At 33.9% G+C, this 20,081-nt stretch overlaps 1 protein-coding gene across 8 annotated transcripts in view; it reads right to left on the bottom strand.

Moving 5' to 3' along the window:
- NBEA (neurobeachin) overlaps positions 1–20,081 on the bottom strand; it is a 607,387-nt gene that overhangs the window by 496,361 nt on the left and 90,945 nt on the right. For all 8 annotated transcript variants that reach the window (XM_055089393.1, XM_055089395.1, XM_055089397.1 and 5 more), the window contains exons 9-10: positions 6,965–7,162; positions 6,214–6,347 (exon numbers count right to left, since the gene is read on the bottom strand). In XM_055089393.1, coding sequence (XP_054945368.1) covers positions 6,214–6,347; positions 6,965–7,162 — 332 coding nt within the window. The remainder of the gene's footprint in view (positions 1–6,213; positions 6,348–6,964; positions 7,163–20,081) is intronic.

Raw genomic sequence — 20,081 nt, 5'->3', positions numbered from 1 at the left:
ATCCCACATGCCGCGGAGCGGCTGGGCCCGTGAGCCATGGCCGCTGAGCCTGCGCGTCCGGAGCCTGTGCTCCGCAACGGGAGTGGCCACAGCAGTGAGAGGCCCGCGTACCGCAAAAAAAAAAAATAGCATATTTGGAAAGTCAATGAATCAGAAGTCATAAAGTCATAAGTCTACAAGAAACAAAATGTCCTTTCTTGTTGACAGTTGACAAACTCATTAAATTGTTAGATGTACCATAAACTTTATTATCAGATATCTTCTGTAAAGGATCCATGGAGTAAAAAGAACTTGGCTGACAAAGAAGAGAAAGCTATTTGAACACTATACTATAATTTCCCTATGTTTCAGGCAGAATACTGTATTTTAATTTTTATTTATGGATTTATTTGCACAGTGAATTCAATATACATTCCATTTTACACTAGTTAACTCTTACTAAAAAAATTATTATTTGGTTTTCTTCCTTTAATAGAAGTAGTGGTATACATATGTCAAATATACTTTCTGTGTCTGTTTCACTTCAAAGAATACTTTTATTACTAATTTTGTAAACTTTACAAAAAAAGGCAAAATAGCAAATATGCATATAAAGAAGTGACAGATGTACATTTTCCTGAAAAACATAAAGAAAATAAGGAGAACATAATTCTATAGATATATATTTTTAAATGATTAAATACTTCTGGAAACCAAACTAATAATAATTATATTCTACATATACAAACAACAGCCTCCACAAGGGAGACAATCATTACAAGCAAGTACTAACTTCACTGCTTTAGCCTACAAAAAGCAGTCACATTTCATTTTTTATGTCAATTCGGTGAAAATATGTAGAAATTTTTGACATTAGCTGTAAAATAGTCACTTTTCCCTGAACTAAAAATCAGAAAACACAAAGGATTTTTATGTCACTTTGAAGTGTAAGGGGAAATTTGGGTTGTTAGACACTGAAATGCTGGTATTTCCAGGTAATTGTGTTGATTTACAAATGACAGCGGTGCTAATCAGGACTTTATAATGAAAATTTAATTATTAAAGGGGCTATAAAATTCAAGATAATTACTGGAATAACTTTGGCTAGCAAGATAGCTTTTAGGAAAAAATCTGGATTTAAGCCCACAAAACAAACTAATTAATGAGTCATAATATTCACATTACAAGAGGATTCTTAATTATAGGATCACTGACATAAATGCTTTATGGGATTTTCTAAATTTTTTATAGCTTACATTCCATCAAGCAGTCTATCAAAACAACCTGTATTATAACTAGAAACAAAAAGATCACTTTCCTGAGAAAAATATTTATGTAATTACAAGAATTAATTTAAATGATCACTTGTGGTTGATTTTTAATTTATCAAATTTATCAGAGTTAAAACAGCATTAAAAACACATTTTAATAATAAAACATTGCATCACATCAATGGACAATCTAATATTTACTGAGGAAATAAAGAAAATTCATTAAGTGGCTACTATGTACCAGACACTCGCTGAGATACACAGTTTATATATTCTATCTTATTTTAATTCATACTACTATCAGATAAAGTTGGCATTACAGTATTAAAATCATTCCATAGCTTGCAAAGGTGATTCTCAGAGTTAATCATGGTAGTTCAGAGTGAGAGCTCTGGAATCAGGCTCTCAGAATTAGAATTCTGGTCCTAATCTACCACTTAAATCTCTGTGACCTTCAAAAAGGTACTCGTTTTTTGTTTTTGTTTTTTTTTGTGTGTGTGGTACACGGGCCTCTCTCACTGTTGTGGCCTCTCCCATTGCGGAGGACAGGCTCCGGACGCACAGGCTCAGCGGCCATGGCTCACGGGCCTATCTGGTCTGCGGCATGTGGGATCTTCCCGGACCGGGGCACGAACCCGTGTCCCCTGCATCGGCAGGCGGACTCGTAACCACTGAGCCACCAGGGAAGCCCACGGTACTCAATTTTTACCTCTCTCATCAGCAGAACAGGATAAAATGAGGTAATACAATTACAAACAGCTACTGGCACACAGTAAGTACTCAGTAAATGCCTTGTGCTACTACTACATACGCTCAGATAGCCCCATCACCTAAGAACAGAGCGTACATAATAGGACACTAGGTTGAGCCTTAGTCTGACACCAAAAGAAGGCTTGAGAACTACTCTCTTAGTGTATTTTTAATCCTTTGATATATAAAAACCTATTTATACCTTGTGCCAGAAAACATATTTTTTCAAAGCACATTCTTCCTAAGTCAAACAAATGAGGAAAATTTGTTTTGTTTTCTATGATCTATAGAATTTACAAACACACACTCAAACAAAAGGGGTTTTGGGGCCAAGTCAGAGAAAGACAGGACATTTACAGTCAATGTATATGATCATCCAAATCAAAGGAAAATGAAATTTCTAATTCAGTGAGTCATTCCTAAACACAAAATGCAAAAGTTATGATTATTGCAAGATTGGAGTTATACTTCTTGAAATCATTTATTAAACATTTGTTCATATTTATACATTAAATAAATATTTACTAAATGTCTAGTGAAAGGTAATTTGTTTAATTATTGCTCTCAATGATCGTTGGACAGAATGGGATCGATCGACCAGTCCAATATAAAATAGTATTAATCCCTGAGGAATGACAAAACTTCCAAATAGCTTTCATCACTTGGCAGAATTACTCAAGATGATCATGATGCTTGAGAATCATTATGAATAGTCTGTAATCACTATAACAACTACATATTGGCATTATTTACTTATTCAAAACAAAATTACATTAAAAATACTGTATGTGTTGCCACAAGCTATTTAACTCAGTTCAATAACATTTATTCCTTTTGTGGTTCATTTTTTGCTCCTTTGTTTCACAAAGGCTAAACTACATGTTAAAAGAAAAAGCAATAAAAAGTGTTATTCCTGGAGATTTAAATACTAATGGGGTAGCTATAAAATCCAAAAACCAGCTAAAGAAAAATCATCTTAAACCCTTGAAAGCTTTTTTTTTAACTTGGTACTGACTTCAAAACTTGAGTTAACACATTCCTCAATTTTAAACCACTATATCTAGAAAATAGATAGATGGTTCACAATCAGTTTTCATCACTACAACTGAAATTCAAAATGTAAGTCCTACTTCATCACTTAAATAAGTAATTCTCCATTATAAATAACATTACTGGTAAAACATTTCAAATATAAAGTAACACGGCCCCTATAGTAACAATCAGTCTCTATGATTGATGATATATATTTTAAAATATAAAACTGTAGTATTAGAGATAATCTAGATTACCTAACCCATTGTCACCATAATAACAAAACCAGCATGTATGTCAATCTACATATTTTATTGCATTTAATTTAAAAAATCCAGTGAGCTATTGTTATTCTATATACATATAATATTCTATATTATTCTATTATAATGGTAGAAACTGAAACACAAAATAGTTAATTACACTCAAAGTTGTGTAAATAATAAACAGTAAACGAGGGATTTGAAGCCAAGTCTGTCTGACTTGAAAGTCCACACATATAACAACTATAACATGTAGCTTTCATGATAAAAAAGAAGCCACAAAATTTCTCCTGCACAAATAAAGCCTATTTTTAAAGGCTCCAGAAAATAAGATTATTCCTTCAATAAATTATTTTAATATTACGCCCCCTATATACAGTAAAACTCATCAATGATTAGAACAATAATAAAGTAGTGCCAACAGAGGTGAGGTTTATGTAAACAATAAAAAGTTTCATAAACAAGGACTACTGAGTGGAAGAAAGTGCATGGAAACTACGCTTTAGCTTGAAACACAAAGGCAAAGAATTAACTTATTTTAGAGTTTAGCTCAATTTCTCCAAAAAGTAATCAAGAATAAGATAATATTGCAATTTGGGGCATGTCTATTTATTATACAAAGAGATTTTCCAGAAAAGGTACATAAAATTTTGTCCAAGATTTTTAAAGTTCAAATATTCTCATTCATCTAGAAGAGTTTAAAACTAACCAAAAATAAGATAACATATCCTAAGTTCTCATTCATATATGTGAATTTAAGATATAGCCAGAAAATAAGAAATTCTATCACCCATTGCCCTAAAGCAATGGTTGCCCTAAAGCTAAGAATTTATGTCTTCAAGTAGAGGGGGACGTCCCATTTAAAAATCTGCCTTTAACATTTTAAAAACTTGAGACAGTATCACCACCAAAATGGTGCCCCTCAAAACTAAATATAACAAGAGATTGAATTACTGATACACACAACTGTCCACTAAAGAGCCAACCTCAGACATCAAGGGCTTTGAAACAATTAATGAAAAAGTATTAAATAAGAATTCAAAGAAGCACATAAGTGAATCATAGGGTAGGGCTGAAATTGGGTATGTATTATTACTGAAAGGGAAAGTGGTACATTTCTTATTATATGTTTTCTATTGGCCATAAACTAAGAATACATATATCACTGAAAAAGTTAATTATTACATGGAAAAATTAACATGAATGATATAAAAGAACTAAAAACAAACAAATCAAAATCAGAAAGCTGATCCCTTCCACTGCCTTTTATCTCCATGATGAAATAAATACAATTTAAATATCAAAATATAATATAAACACTAAAATGAGTTTAAGACAGGCAATGAAAACTAACCATGTGCCTTGGATGAATGGACCAGATAACCTGTTAAACATGGTTTTATCACTAAGATTTTATAATAACTACTCATGATGATATAAATTATTATAATCATTTTAGTTATAGCATCTCAAACTGCATAATCTTTCTAATTTTTCTACACAAAGCAAAACATTACACTTCAGGTTAAAATAATTATGGACTTAATTCATATGAAATATTTAAATTACACATGGAGTTTTCTAATTGCTACTTCATCTCTAACTTCTTTTCACAGCACTTACTAGGTTTTAAATTACTGATCATAATGTGTACTAGTTCACTTAGATGACAAAGAGCAAAACATTTTGAATTTAAATTAGGACTGGAATTTAAATGTTTCACTTTTCCACTAAGCTGATCTGCCTCCCAATAAAAGTATTTAAGACCTTATAACAAAGTAATATCTCAGCAGGATGTGGCCTCAAGATTCCTTTTCACTTCAAAACTCCAACCTCTACATTATCTTGACATAAAAGAAGCATGACCCATGGATGGCAGCTGACTATTGTAAAGGTACAGGTCACATTTATATTTAGATTTATACTTTACATAAAGATGGTCCCAACACAGGGATAATATTAGCAACACTAAGACAGAATTTTGTTAATAGTTAATTTAAATAAGTAATAGGAGAAAATCATAGGTTACACTTCAATGGACTTTAAATTTTTCCCATCTTAGTTTCATTCACTAGTTTTTCTACGAATTCAAAATTGGATGATCGATAAAGAATTTCATGTATATGTGTACATACTAACGAAGCATTCCTATATTACTATTTCGTAAACTAAATTAATGTTTACCTATATAACTTTCCCTTTAAATTCTCCAAACATAGCAACGTACACAAATAGCTATTAAAATTCAGATTTAACTTATGACATATGATTCTAAGATATAAGATTAAATCAGAGTTTGATACATGAGGTATTTTTTAATTTAAAAAAAGAGAAGCTATAAAATTTGCACATGAAATCAATCTAATTAGAAGATTCTGAATACATAAAACATGGATATGCCACTGGTTAGATTTAGGTTCTCAAACATGATCTATATATAAAAAAAGCTAGTATCACTTAATATTGTGCTAGTCTCACGACACTAGCATTATAGAATAATACCAATATTTAAGATATAAATTATGTGTTATTAAATACTATTCTTGAGAATAAACTTTACCCTAGTAATTTTATTTAATCTGACAGGATTTCACGGACAATCCAAACAATGGGCATTTGCAAAGGGTAAGGTCAGGACTAACACTTTTCCTCAACTTCATATTATAATCACTATGCTACACCTAGTAAGAATTCTTCATTTATTGTCAAGCAAGTCACTCCTTTGTGGTTATAAAAATCTAAGTGTCAGGCTTTTTTACACTGTGTAAATATTTATCTGCCTTAATCGAAAAGAAACTTTTATTAGCACCTCAAGGATAAAAACCAGTATTATAATACATTTACACAGCACCAAGTGCACCATGCATAATCTAAGCGAGGAAAAAATGGCATAACTTATATATTCAAAGAAAACTTACCAGACAGTTGTTTCCACTTGACTGTCATTGAGCTGCCGGTTGTCCAGTTGTGCAAAAAGTGGGAAAAGCACTTGAATCCCTCCAATTGAATGAATCGCACTATGAATTGAATGTGTAACTATAGCTTTTACGTCCTATGTTCAAAAACAAAAATGTTTATTACATTTTCTGAAGCATAATGTTATCACTATTTGCTTGTTCCAAACAACTTTGTAAGAAAATTAAATAGATATTTTAAAATCTATTTTTAAAATTTAAAAATCAAAATTACATAACTTTGATACACATGTAAAATAAAAGTTTGAAATATCTTTGCTAATCACTTAAATTTGAAATCTGAAGTTGAGAGATTTTTACAAAGAAAATATGAAGTTCTAAATCAAAATATATTTTAGAATAAGAGACTCATGGATGTAAAGACACTCAGGCAATTTTTATGTTAGGGAGTTATACATTCTTAAAGCAAAGTATTTTTTAATATATGCAATTATCTATTTAGCTAATTCACTTATTTTATTTCAAAGGATATAGAACATATAACAGAAAAAAAAGATTTTCTACTAAGGAGACAAGTCCAAGGTAAAATATATTGCCAAAAAAAGGTAGAAGGCAAAAACATCATTCAAAGAACTAGAAAACCAAAAAAGAAAAACAAAGAGCAACTGGAGATTTCTAGATGAGCAATGTTTAATATGCAAAATAAAGACACAGTGCTGATGAGACCATGAAGACTAAGCTACTATTCACCCACCTGGAGCATTAGAGCATGTGGGGAATGCACAAAAATCGATGCATTTTCCTTTGGTGATGATTCCAGGCACAGTTGAGCATCCGTGGCCTTAGCGTTATATGTAAATGCGATACTACTTGCAAGTTTCCCATCATACAGAACCTGTTTATGATGTTCTGCCAAATGAATATCACTCTCAGATTTAAACTTGAAGGTGCTCTGAAAAAACAAAACTAAATTAAACACTCTTTAAATGCAACATAATAAAACTCTCAAGTTTTAAAGAAGAGAAACATTTTAAACATTTAAAGAAGAGAAACATAATAAACAATTTGTTGTGACCCTTCCATGTGTCAGGCACTAGTCAGTGGTATTATATTATTTTGTTATTCTCACTTCAGCTCTATGAGTTAAATTTTATTATGCTAATAAACATGCTCAGATCTTCATATTCTCATTTTATTAAGTGTTTGTGTGTGTGTGGAACGTTTGTATCTTATTTTATTTTATTTATTTATTTTTATAACATCTTTATTGGAGTATAATTGCTTTACAATGGTGTGTTAGTTTCTGCTATATAACAAAGTGAATCAGCTATACATATACATACATCCCCATATCTCCTCCCTCTTGCGTTTCCCTCCCACCCTTCCTCCCTATTCCACCCCTCTAGGTGGTCACAAAGCACGAGCTGATCTTTATTAAGTTTTTGATTATTTATAAAATAATTTTATTAGAATATTATAAAGCCAGATGATATTAAATGTAAATAGGATTTTACTTTAATAATTCATAACATAAATTTAATTTTGCTTGTTAACAGTTTCAAAAGTATTTATAGAAGTAAGTAGTGGCTGGCACATGAATTACTAATATAGAAATGGCTATAATGGTTATCATTTGAGACTAAAAAAATGTGTATTCACAAAAATATGTCTTTACTATAAAATGTTTATCAAGATAGTATCAGTGCTACTCCACAAAAAAATCAGGATGGCCATGTTAAACCCCTAAAGAATAGATGACAATTACAATAGGAAATTGAAACAAAAAATTCTTTTAAAAAATATTTTAATGAAATTATGAGTTAACTATATTAGGTAATAATACTGCAATATAAAATCCATCTGACTGCCTTCTTCACTGGTTGCCTTAGTACTGTAAAATAAATATTTTAATATGTATTTCAGTAAAATCATAAATGCTCAAAATGTTTAAAATTTGGGTTTTTTTGGATGCTAATTTTTTAAAATTTTTACTGTAGTATACTTGATTTAAAATGTTGTGTTAGTTTATTCTGTACAGCAGAGTGAATCAGTTATACACATACCTACACCCGCTCTTTTGTAGATTCTTTTCCCATATAGGTCACTGCAGTAAGTGCCCTACATATGAACCTCCAAGTTGTGAGCTTTCAAAGACGTGAACTGTGTTCGCATGTCCAATCACGTAAGTTAATTCACGTGTCTGGCGTACATTGTCACGTGGGTGCATCCTCTAAGAGTGGTTGTGCTTTTGTGTACTTTACTGTACAATACCATATAGAGTACAGTAGTACAGTATCTTTATTTCAAGCCCAGGATGTCCAGAAGCAAACATCTCCTATTGCTGACAATCCTTCAGCTCTACCATCTCCCTCCTCCAGTCAGTAACTCTTCTTGCCTTTTCACTCGATGCCAGCCCCTGTATGTCTGCTGTTGTACTGTACTACTGTACTTTTCAAGGTACTGTACTGTAAGATTAAAAATGTTTTCTTTATTTTTTTGTGTTCATTTTTCTATGTATTATTTGCGTGAAAAGTATTATAAACCTATTCCAGTACAGTACTATATAACCGACTGTGTAAGCTGGGTAACTAGGCTAACTTTGTTGGACTTATGAACAAATCAGACTTACAAAAGAGCTCTCAGAACGGAACGCATTCGTATGTATGGGACTTACTACAGAGTAATGAGAAGAGTTCCCTGAGCTATACTACTGTAGGTCCTTATTAGTTCTCTATTTTATATATAGTAGTGCATATATGTCAATCCCAACATTTGCTTCTAACTCAATCTTTTAAAAGTAAAATTTCAAAAATACGTTAGAATTTTGAGTTATTTTGTGAGCCAATGATCAAAAGCACAATTAATTATTTTAGAGGAGTAAAACAAATTAGTTAATTTATAGAAATAAAATTATTTAGCTGAGGGAATTTGGGGGAAGAGTATACAGAACATTGAGACACAGGGGAAGCTGACCAAATAATGAAAGACTACAGGAGTTGGATAACCCAAAAGCAAATTGTAGTACAATCAAGTAGAGAAGTGATGCCTCCTTATGTTGATGATGCTTTACTAAGAAAAGCAATGTATAAATGATGGGAATAGGAACTGGAAAAAAAGCAACATATGTTCTAGCTTAGTAGAGCTACCTTAAACGAAGGATTGTTTTTTAAATTTGACATCAAAAGCAAAGGCAACAAAAGCAAAAGTTAACAAGTGGGACTATATCAAACTACAAAGCTTCTGCACAGCAACAAAGGAAACCATCAACAAAATGAAAAGGAAACCTACCAACTAGGAGAGAATATTTGCAAATCATGATTCTGATAAGGGGTTAATATATAAAATATAAAAAGAACTCATGCAACTCAACAGCAAAGAAACAATTCATTTAAGAAATGGGCAGAAGATGTGAACAGACATTCTTCTGAAAAAGACATAAGACACAGATGGCCCAAAAGTACATGAAAAGGTGCTCAACATCACTAACCATGAGAAATGCGAATCAAGACCACAATGAAGTATCACCCCACTCCTGTTAGAATGGGTATTATCAGAAAAACAAGAGATGACAAATGTTGGTGAGGATGTATAGAAATGCAGAGAACGGCAAGGATGTCCACGGATAAATAAATGAACAAAGAAAAAGTGGTATATATGTACACTGAAATGTTATTCAGCCATAAAAAAAAGAATGATACCTTGCCATTTACAACAACATGCATGGACCTTAAGGGCATTATGCAAAGTGAAATAAGTCAGACAGAAAAAGACAAATATCCTATGATCCCACTTGTGTGTGGAACCTAAAAATAATAATAATAATAAAGCAGCGAACTCATAGATACAGAGAACAGATAGGTGGTTGACAGAGACAAGGAGGAGGGGGGTGGCAAAATGGATGAAGGGGGTCATAAGGTACAAACTTCCAGTTATAAAATGAGTAAATCATGGTAATGTAATACACAAAATGGTGATTACAGTTAACAATACTGCATGATATATTTGAAAGTTGCTAAAAGAATAGATTTTAAAAGGTCTCATTACAAGAAAAAAATTTTGTAACTATGTATGGTGATGAATGTTAACTAGACTTATTGTGGTGATCATGTTGCAATATATTCAAATATCCAATCATCATGTTGTACACCTGAAACTAATATAATGTTACATATCAATTATATCTTAATTTTTAAAAGTCCAAAAAGTAAAAAGAAAAAAGGAAGTTCTGTAGAGAAATTTATATAGCAAACTAAAGATGAGATCATGAGTAGAAGAATTAAGATTACACAAAAAGGGCTTCCCTGGTGGCGCAGTGGTTGAGAATCCGCCTGCCGATGCAGGGAACACGGGTTCGTGCCCCGGTCCGGGAAGATCCCACATGCCATGGAGCGGCTGGGCCCGTGAGCCATGGCCACTGACCCTGTGCGTCCGGAGCATGTGCTCCGCAACGGGAGAGGCCACAACAGTGAGAGGCCCGCGTACCGCAAAAAAAAAAAAAAAAAAAGATAACACAAAAAAGTTTGAACTGGGTGTGCATACTTCAGATATCTTGATATCTTCAGATATCATCCATAACTGTTGCTTTTCCAATTGTTTTGTTGTAGCTAGGGCCAGTGGGAAATATCTAACGGAAAATTTCTGTTTGGAAATATTGTTCATTATGAAGCATAAGTCAATATAAGGTAGGTCTATCCTAACACTATCCCCAAGTATCTTACAAAACATTTTACTCATGAAGCATGTATCCAACGATCAGATTATTCTGATGCTCGTTTTGGGGTTTTTTGTTTTGTTTTGTTTATTTTACCACCGCTTCCTAGAGGAGATTTTGCTTCCTAATTACAGACTTTGCTTATTGGTAATTTTTTAAAATAAAATATGGGCATTTCTGACAAATTTATACAAAAATTCTTTTTCAATTAGTAAATCAAATATAAATAGCCCCATTAGATGATTTTATGCTGGTGTAATAAGAATCCTTTAAATATGGTATTGCTAATAGGTTGATCCTTTTCAGCTGCAACAGATATTCATTCTTCTAACATGAATTCATATTAATAATGTTTACTCACAAATTTTTGCCTCAACAGTGAAATGCATGAAATAGTGAATCTAAACAACATTCTACAGTGTTCACTAATAATGAAGTATTTTAAATTTAAAAATGTATCCTAAAATATAAGCAACACCAGCAAAAACATGGCAAATTAGATTACTTGCTTGCTTAAAATATGCTAAGATTACAGTCTTCCATATTAATTTAAAACATAAAATGTAATGTTAACTCTCCTTTTACTTTTTTTTTTTTTTTTTTTTTTTTACTCTCCTTTTATGAGCTTTCAAAATAAATCTATATTTTAAGAATTTATTTTCCTAAATAAAATTCTATTCTTATGGCAGCAGTCCCCAACCTTTTTGGCACTAGGGACAGGTTTCATGGAAGACAATTTTTCCATGGAACAGGGGTTGGGGAATGGTTTCAGGATGATTCAACTGCATTACATTTATTGTGCACTTTATTTCTATTATTACTACATTGTAATATATAATGAAATAATTATACAACTCACCATAATGCAGAATCAGTGGGAGCCCTGAGCTTGTTTTCACTTGCCATTCACTGATACGGTTTTGAGTCTGCAAGCAATTGTTTATTATGGTCTCTGTGCAGTCAAACCTCTCTGCTAAGGATAATCTGTATTTACACCCGCTCCCCAGCACTAGCATCACTGCCTCAGCTCCACCTCATCATCAGGCATCAGATTCCCATAAGGAGCATGCAACCTAGATCCCTCGCATGCGCAGTTCACAGTAGGGTTCTTGCTCCTATGAGAATCTAATGCCGCCACTGATCTGACAGGAGGCGGAGCTCAGGCGGTAATGTGAGCGATGGGCAGCGGCTGTAAATACAGATAAAGCTTCACTCACTAGCCCGCCGCTCACCTCCTGCTGTGCGGCTGCCTTCCTACCAGGCCACAGACGGCTACCGGTCTGTGGCCCAGGGGTTCGGGACCCCTGGCTTATGGAACAAAAAATAATTATTAGTATTAGTATCAAAATGTCTAGGAAATAGAAATTAAAAGTATAAATAAATGTATTTCAGAATTTCTCTAAAAAGGAAGCATGTAAAAACGTTAAATATGTTATATAATCCTCAAATTGTCTGTTAACATGTCGAAGTGAGAGGGCATCAAATAACACGACTTCCTAATTCTGATGAGCTGTAATATTTACTGTTTTTAACAGAGAGATATAACCATCCAACCCTTTGGAGAAGAATGCAGGTAAATAACATAGAGAGTAAAACAGACTTTACAAAAAAGTAGATGAAAATTGTTTTTAGACCACACACACTGTTATATCTAAAATTTTGAAGAATTTAAATCTGAAATTCTTTTCAAAGATTTAGATACACCAAAGTCTCTGCTTGTAACCAGAATTCATGCTGGAGGCAACCATATTTAATTGATGCCTACAATTAGACAATTTTCACAGTTCACCATGCTATACCACCTAGAATTTCCAGTGGAGCTTCAAGAGCAGCTTACAAATTTCAAATTGACTCTAACCTATTGTTATATATTGCTAAACTTCTGACATTTTACTTATTCTACCTGTTAAACAGCCCATGATGGGTAAAGACTGGCATAGCCATCTTTGTTTTCTTCGAAAGCTCAATTAAGAGTTGATGAGTGAGTTATTGCATCCACTATGGAAATAAGTATGGAAGTTCCTCAAAAAATTAAAAACAAAACTTCCATATGATCCAGCAATTCCACTTCTGGATATTTATCTGAAGAAAACAAGAACACTAACTCAAAAAGATATATGCACCCCCATGTTCACTGCAAAGTTATTTACAATAGCCAAGACATGGAAGCAAACTAAGTATCCACTGATGGATGAATGAATAAAGAAAAGACGGTATTAAGTATTCAGCTATAAAAACAGAAGGACATCTTGAAATTTGAAGCAACATGGATGGACCCTGAGGGCATTATGCCAAGTGAAATAAGTCAGAGAAGGACAAACATCACTTATCTGTGGAATCTAAAAATCGAGCTCTAGATAACAGAGAACAGACTGGTGATTGCCAGAAACAAGGCGGGAGGGGGTGGGAAAAATGGGTGAAGGTGGTCAAAAAGTACACACTTCTAGTTATAAGATGAATAAATGCTGGGTATATAATGCACAGCATGTTGATTATAGTTAACAATACTATATTTGAAAGTTCCTAGGAAAGTAGATTTTAGAAGTTCTTAACACAAAAAAAAATTATAACTTTGTGAGGTGATGGATTTGTTAATTAGCCTTATTGTGATAAATCATTTTGCAATATATACACATATCAAATCATTATGTTGTAGACCTTAAACTAAGAAATGTTATGTATCAATTGTATTTCAATAAAACTGGACAAAAAGCTTTAAAAAATTTTAAAAAACAGAAATACCATATTGTCTGTACAGTACAATATAGTTAAAAGCCGTAACTTCAAAACCAATTAGATTTGAGTTTGTATCCCAACTCTGTCACCTATAGATAACCACCCACAAGTTATCTGCCTCTCATCTGCTACACACCCAATACATAAAATAATATAAATAAAGCACTATGAACAATACCTGGTACTTTTAAAGCAAAATGGTAGCTGCTATTATCACTACTTCCTTTTCTACTTAATATTATACATTTTCTTTGTTAATTTTTTTCTTAAATGTTACTCATAAAACATTTACCATAAATGTTATGGTAATGGCATATTGCACTGACGACAGTGTAATTCAGATAACTGACATAGTTGCTAATGAGGCAAAGTCTCATTGAGCAGAACTTTAATTACCCAAACTAGAATTACTTAACACAAATATGAGAAAATGTGCCACAACACTGCTAAACTCAAAAAAACTAAGTTTATCTAATTGTTATATGAGCAGAGGCATGTTATTTTTCTAACACTAATCTCTGAAAACTTCACCAACGTCAAGAATATAGCCATTTTTTCATTGAATTTATGTTAGAATAATATATATTTGACAAAAGCTACTGCTTTCCCCAGAATCATTATGTGACAAATGATACTGATATTAACATAGTAATGACATTCCAATATTCAAGGAATCATATTTCCTGATGTATAATTAAGAGAATGTTGCCACTTGTACATTGTACAATTATTTTCTCCTCAAAACGAATAAATAATCCATCTGAATTCATTAAAAATAATCATTCAAACTCTAACATCTCCAAACTACTCAAGGAAAATACATATACAGGATCAAACCATTCTCTCGCTACAAATTTTTTGATAATTCCACATGACTGGAAAATCCAAATTCATTGTTTTGATATTCAAAACCTTCAATAACTTGGTTTCAACCTATGATAATCACTCTTGCATTCTACCATAAATCACACCATCTACTCTGTATTCTCCCATGAAGCCATGCCTGATTATGGATCAATCCATAAACACATCCGGTACTCCCTTGCTTCTATCCCTTCAATCATGCCCACTGTCTCACATTCTATCATCGTGTCCTGCTCACCCTCTCAATTATTTATTTTTTTCAAGAACACTAAAGAATTTCCTTCTCTATGAAGAGTTCCTAAATCTTCTGCAGCTGGAATTAATCATCCTTCCCCAAAACATTAATAGTATTTGCATTATGTTTCTTTTGTGGTATACATGTCAACTTATAATTATAAACATTTACAGATAAAATTATTCTCATAAATAAAGTATAAGCTTAATCATTTTTAATCCCCAAAGCTTTATAACAGTTCCTTGAATATAACAATTATTCAATATATTATTGAATTTTATTCAATCACATGCCCTACAATCATTATTACCAGATCCTGATAAGAAAGAATGTAGAGGAAAAAAAAAGATTACAGTCACAAGCATGCCAACAAAGGGCAAATAGATTAACAGAGTATTTCAATGCAGGAAGTGAAGTCAGTACTTCAACATAGTCGAAAATGACTCAACCAATCAAATCTTAAAAAGTTATAACAATGACGTATCAAATTAGCAGAAGTGCCAAGTACCAGCACTATAATTACTGCAATATTTCAAAACCTGAACAAGAGAAACACATCACTAATACAAACCAATATCTAAGAGAAATATTAAACATAATGTTAATAAACTACTTATACCAAATTAAGCAATCATTTACAAATATCAAGTAATTTTATGTAACTCATTCTTCTAATATAAGAAAAGTTGTTTTTTTGTTTTTGTTTTTTCTTTGGCTGCGCCACGAAGCTTGCAGGATCTCGGTTCCCTGACCAGGGATTGAACCCGGGCCACGGCAGTGAAAGCCTGGAATCCTAACCACTAGGCCACTAGGGAACTCCCCAAAGATTTTTTTTTAACATGCATGTAGTTGCACAGAAGAATGGATATTTTGGTAGGTAGAAAGTTTTAAAAATTGAATTGCAAAAGCAATCAATATCATAGAATGATAAAAGATACACTGTTTAGAAATGATTTGATGGGGAAAATGTGTGAATAATTACAATCTAGTAGAGGAAACCCCTGAATTGTCTACACCACTAGTGTCATTCGTTTGTTTTGGTTTTGGTTTTGGTCACGCCATGCGGCAGGAGGGATCCTAGTTCCCCGACCAGGGATCAAACCCGTGCCCCCTGCAGTGGAAGGGCAGAGTCCAAACCACTGGACCGCCAAGGAAGTCCCTCATTCGTTTAATAATTATTGAGCACCCGAGGACGTGGGCATAAACCTTCTCTAATTGGGTCGATACTCCAAAGTCTCAAACAACTGTGTGACCTCTGGTATCTCTCTTCTGCTCTTGGTAACATCTTCTTCCTCCCACGGCTCACAGCATCTCAACACGGGAACCCTGACAAAGACTTCTATCCCTACCCCAAGAGCTTGCTCCTTTTCGATACCCTGCCCCATAAGTTCCAGCTGTTTCAGTACCTCAGAGCAGCAGGCCCAACCGGCTATGCCTGGCTTCTACCTCCTTTATGCCTCAATAAAAATACTAGCCCCAACCAGAGCTGGGGTGATTAACAAGCTCATCTCAGAATGTTTTCCTCCTCTCAAGGATCTTGGGCCTGTGCTATGTGTACTGACAAATGTCTAAAAACAGATGCTTTGTGTATTTTGCCCATTTTCATAGTGATTTACAGTGGTAGGGCACATCTAGTACCAGTTATTCCATTATGGACAAAATCAGAAGTCAGGTTGAATGTTTTTAAAATGAATTAATTAAGCAAGCAATTTTGCAAACTGGATAGTAGGTTTTAAAAGATTATTTGTGAATTCTAACTGTCATCCTCATAAGTAAAAGAAACCAGTTAAAGGGTACCAATTGATTAAAAAAAAAAAAAAAACGAGCGTTTTTCAGTTGGATGAATTCATGAAAGGTAACAGAGGGAAGGAGATTTTTGCCCCACCAAAAGAAACAAAAATCACTAATTTTTATGAACCTAAAGCTTCTGGGGCCTCCCTGAACTGTTTTTTGTTTTGTTTTGTTTTTTTTAATTAATTTATTTATTTAATTATTTATGTCAGTGTTGGGTCTTCGTTGCTGAGCGTGGGCTTTCACTAGTTGTGGTGAGCGGGGACTACTCTGTTGCGGTGTGCGGGCTTCTCACTGTGGTGGCTTCGCTTGGTGCGAGCACGGGCTCTAGGCACGCAGGTTTCAGTAATTGCAGCATGCAGTCTCAGTAGTTGCGCCACACAGGCTCGAGAGCACAAGCTCAGTAGTTGTGGTGCACAGGCTTAGTTGCTCTGCGGCATGTGGGATCTTCCTGGACCAGGGATTGAACCTGTGTCCCCTGCATTGGCAGATGGATTCTTAACCACTGCACCACAAGGGAAGTCCCCCTGAACTGGTTTTAAAGCTGTCTTCTCTTTCAAGTATTTCCCAGTTCTTACAATCAGAACCCTTCCCCATGATCACAGAGGACTTAGTGTTCAGATTATACCATAACTATATTTTCATTCAACTTTACTTTTTAGCTTTTCTATGTCTTTCTCCCTTATTTGGCTGTAAGATCCTTAAAGATTATTTATAGTTTTGCATCTTCCATAATGCCTGTAATAGTGCTCTGTACACAGAAACGCTTTAATAAATGTCTTCTGAATTGTATCGTTGTATGAGAAAATTCATCATAATGTAATCATTTTCGTTTTCCCTAGTCATTTTAAAACTACTTTTAAATGACTTTTCCTTCTTCAGGAAATATCCAGGATTTAGAGTAAAATCATCTACCCCCTAATGTTTAAGATTAAAAATATACTACCCTATTTCATCTTCCTTGATTTTGGTCTTCCTTCTGGACTCCAATCATAAAACTCTGGTTTTCTACTGTTGCTAAAGTCTACCACTTTTCAGTTTTTGTCTGTTTAAATGTTTTTCTTTGGCTCTTTTCAGAGAGGCTGCACACTTTTCCTTGATTTACTGCATATATAAAAGAATTGTTTGTTTTGAGAAACAAAGCAACCATTAAGTATAAATATGAAATCACCCATGTCATTTGCCCCACATTGAACTTGCAAGCAAGTATTTTGAGATGAAAGTCTTGTACTAATAATTACTGATATAACTTTTAAAATAATATTCAATGAATTTAAGTAAATTTAAGTAAACAGTCATGCAAAACAGTAAAGATATCACTCTCTTTGGCTCATGATTACTATATATATATATATATATTTTTTTTTTTTTTTTTTTTTTGGTGGTATGCAGGTCTCTCACTGTGTGGCCTCTCCTGTTGCAGACGGAGCATAGGCTCCGGACGCACAGGCTCAGTGGTCATGGCTCACGGGCCCAGCCGCTCCACGGCATGTGGGATCTTCCCGGACCGGGGCACGAACCCGTGTCCCCTGCATCAGCAGGCGGATTCTCAACCACTGCGCCACCAGGGAAGCCCACGATTACTATATTTTAAAAGTAATTTGTCTGAAGCAGTTTAGTGATACTTCTTACCCTTTTTTTGTTTGTTTTTTTTGAGGGGTATTATACCTATGATGCCTAAGAACTCCGAGTACATGGTTTCTAAAAATAAGGACTGGAATAAATACTGAGAAGTGTGCTGTGAAACACTGTAAATAGCTTCTCCATGTCTACATTTTAACACTAGTTTTTCTCTGCTTGCTTTCAAGATTTTCTCTTTCCTTTGGTTTTCTGCAGTTTTACTATAATATGCCTTCTGTGGTACTCCTTGAATTTATTTTGTTTGGAGTTTGCTGAGTTCCTTCAGTCTATAAATATAAGTTTTTCAACAAATTTGGGAAAGTTTCTACTATTATTTCCTCAAATATTTTTTCTGGCCCCTTCTCTCACACTTTTTTCAATTAAACATTAATCAATAATCATATGAGAAAGAAGTGGAAATTTTATTCAAGCCAAATTTGAGGATTATAACCCAGGAGACAGCCTCTTAGTGAGTTCTGAGAACAGCTCCCAAAAGGCAAAGGGGGGAAAGGTCAAGTATACATGAGATTTTGGTGAAGAGGGTACATGCAACCAAGTGCATATCTCAGTAGAAGGCTGATGCTAGTCATGAGGAACAGACTTTTAGTTAATGATTTTAGTGCTTTTCTAAGTATGGGAAAACGTATGAGTTTGGGTTCATAAAACCTTCTCCTGAAAATATCAAACTATCTGAAGGCCAGTTCTGCCAGTTTTCCCAGAGCACAGAGTGTCTCATTCCTTGTCTCTGCCCTGAACTCCTTTCAGGGTGTATTAAAAGTCAGCAACTGCAGTGGCTAACGACTTGATTCTTGTAGAACTGGATGGTGGGAAACATTATTTTCCAATCCCTTCCTTTTCAGTTTGGGAGGCATTTGTTAACCAATTTGTCCCATGGAGCTAGGAATACTCAGTCCCATGTCAGGCAAGGATTTTGTTGACAGGCCACCCAATGTGCTGTTACTGGACTAGGCCCTGTTAACAGTAGCCAAAAGCCTGTGGACCTCCTGTTTCACTAGTCTGTTATGGTCTAGGAAATGGTTCCCTCTTGTTGTTTTTTCCCATATCTAGAGTTACACTATTACCATCATTGATCTCATATGACTATATATTTGGTCAATCATTTCTAGTCGCCTAATAATCATTCATTTTATCTGAGGCTCAGTAACACATTTGGTAACACAAGGAACAATAATCTTGTAAAATAGGCAGAATACAAGTAATGTAACTAGTAGCATTAATAAGGTCCTAAGTATTTAAGCTAAGAACTTCTATTAGATGTGGCCCAGTATCTCCAGTCTGTTCTGCACCAATTGCTATCTTTAAGGGAAATGATATACTGGCATTGTATATAAAGTTCACCAAACATGTCTGCATGTACAAGGCAAGTAGTGGGTCATCATGACTCCTTACAGAATTCATAAAGGATTGTTATCTTCTAAGGAGTTATATGGCTAGCAATAGAAGGAGAAAAACTGATCTTTATGGTTGAGCAGGTATTTCTGCATTGGGGAGGTCTGGTTAATGCATAATGCAGATGCACAATGCACACTAGAAGGGAGAAAGGAGTCCAAAGGGTAGAGAAAAACCTTATGTTTAAATTTTTCTTGTCTTGCCTTCAAATGTGAATTTTTATTTCATCACTTTGCATATTAGATTTCAAGACTGTCCCATAAATCTCTTCAGTTCTTCCCACCCAATCTTTTCTATCTCTCTTCTAATGTTTCAATCAATCTATATCCAAGTTCATTTACTTCTCATTCATGTCCATTCTGCTAATAAGCAAACAGTGGATTTCTTTTTACTTTATATTTTTCAATTCCAAATTTTCCATTTGATTTTTTAATGTTGTGGTTGATAATTCCCACCTGTTAATTCATTATAAGCAAATTTTTTTACACTGCTGGTTATAAAAAG

Source organism: Physeter macrocephalus, chromosome 13, assembly GCF_002837175.3.
Source record: "Physeter macrocephalus isolate SW-GA chromosome 13, ASM283717v5, whole genome shotgun sequence".
NCBI classification, from domain to species: Eukaryota; Metazoa; Chordata; class Mammalia; order Artiodactyla; family Physeteridae; genus Physeter; species Physeter macrocephalus.
Note: the sequence above shows the minus strand (reverse complement) of the source record. Positions and strands in the feature narration are given on the sequence as shown.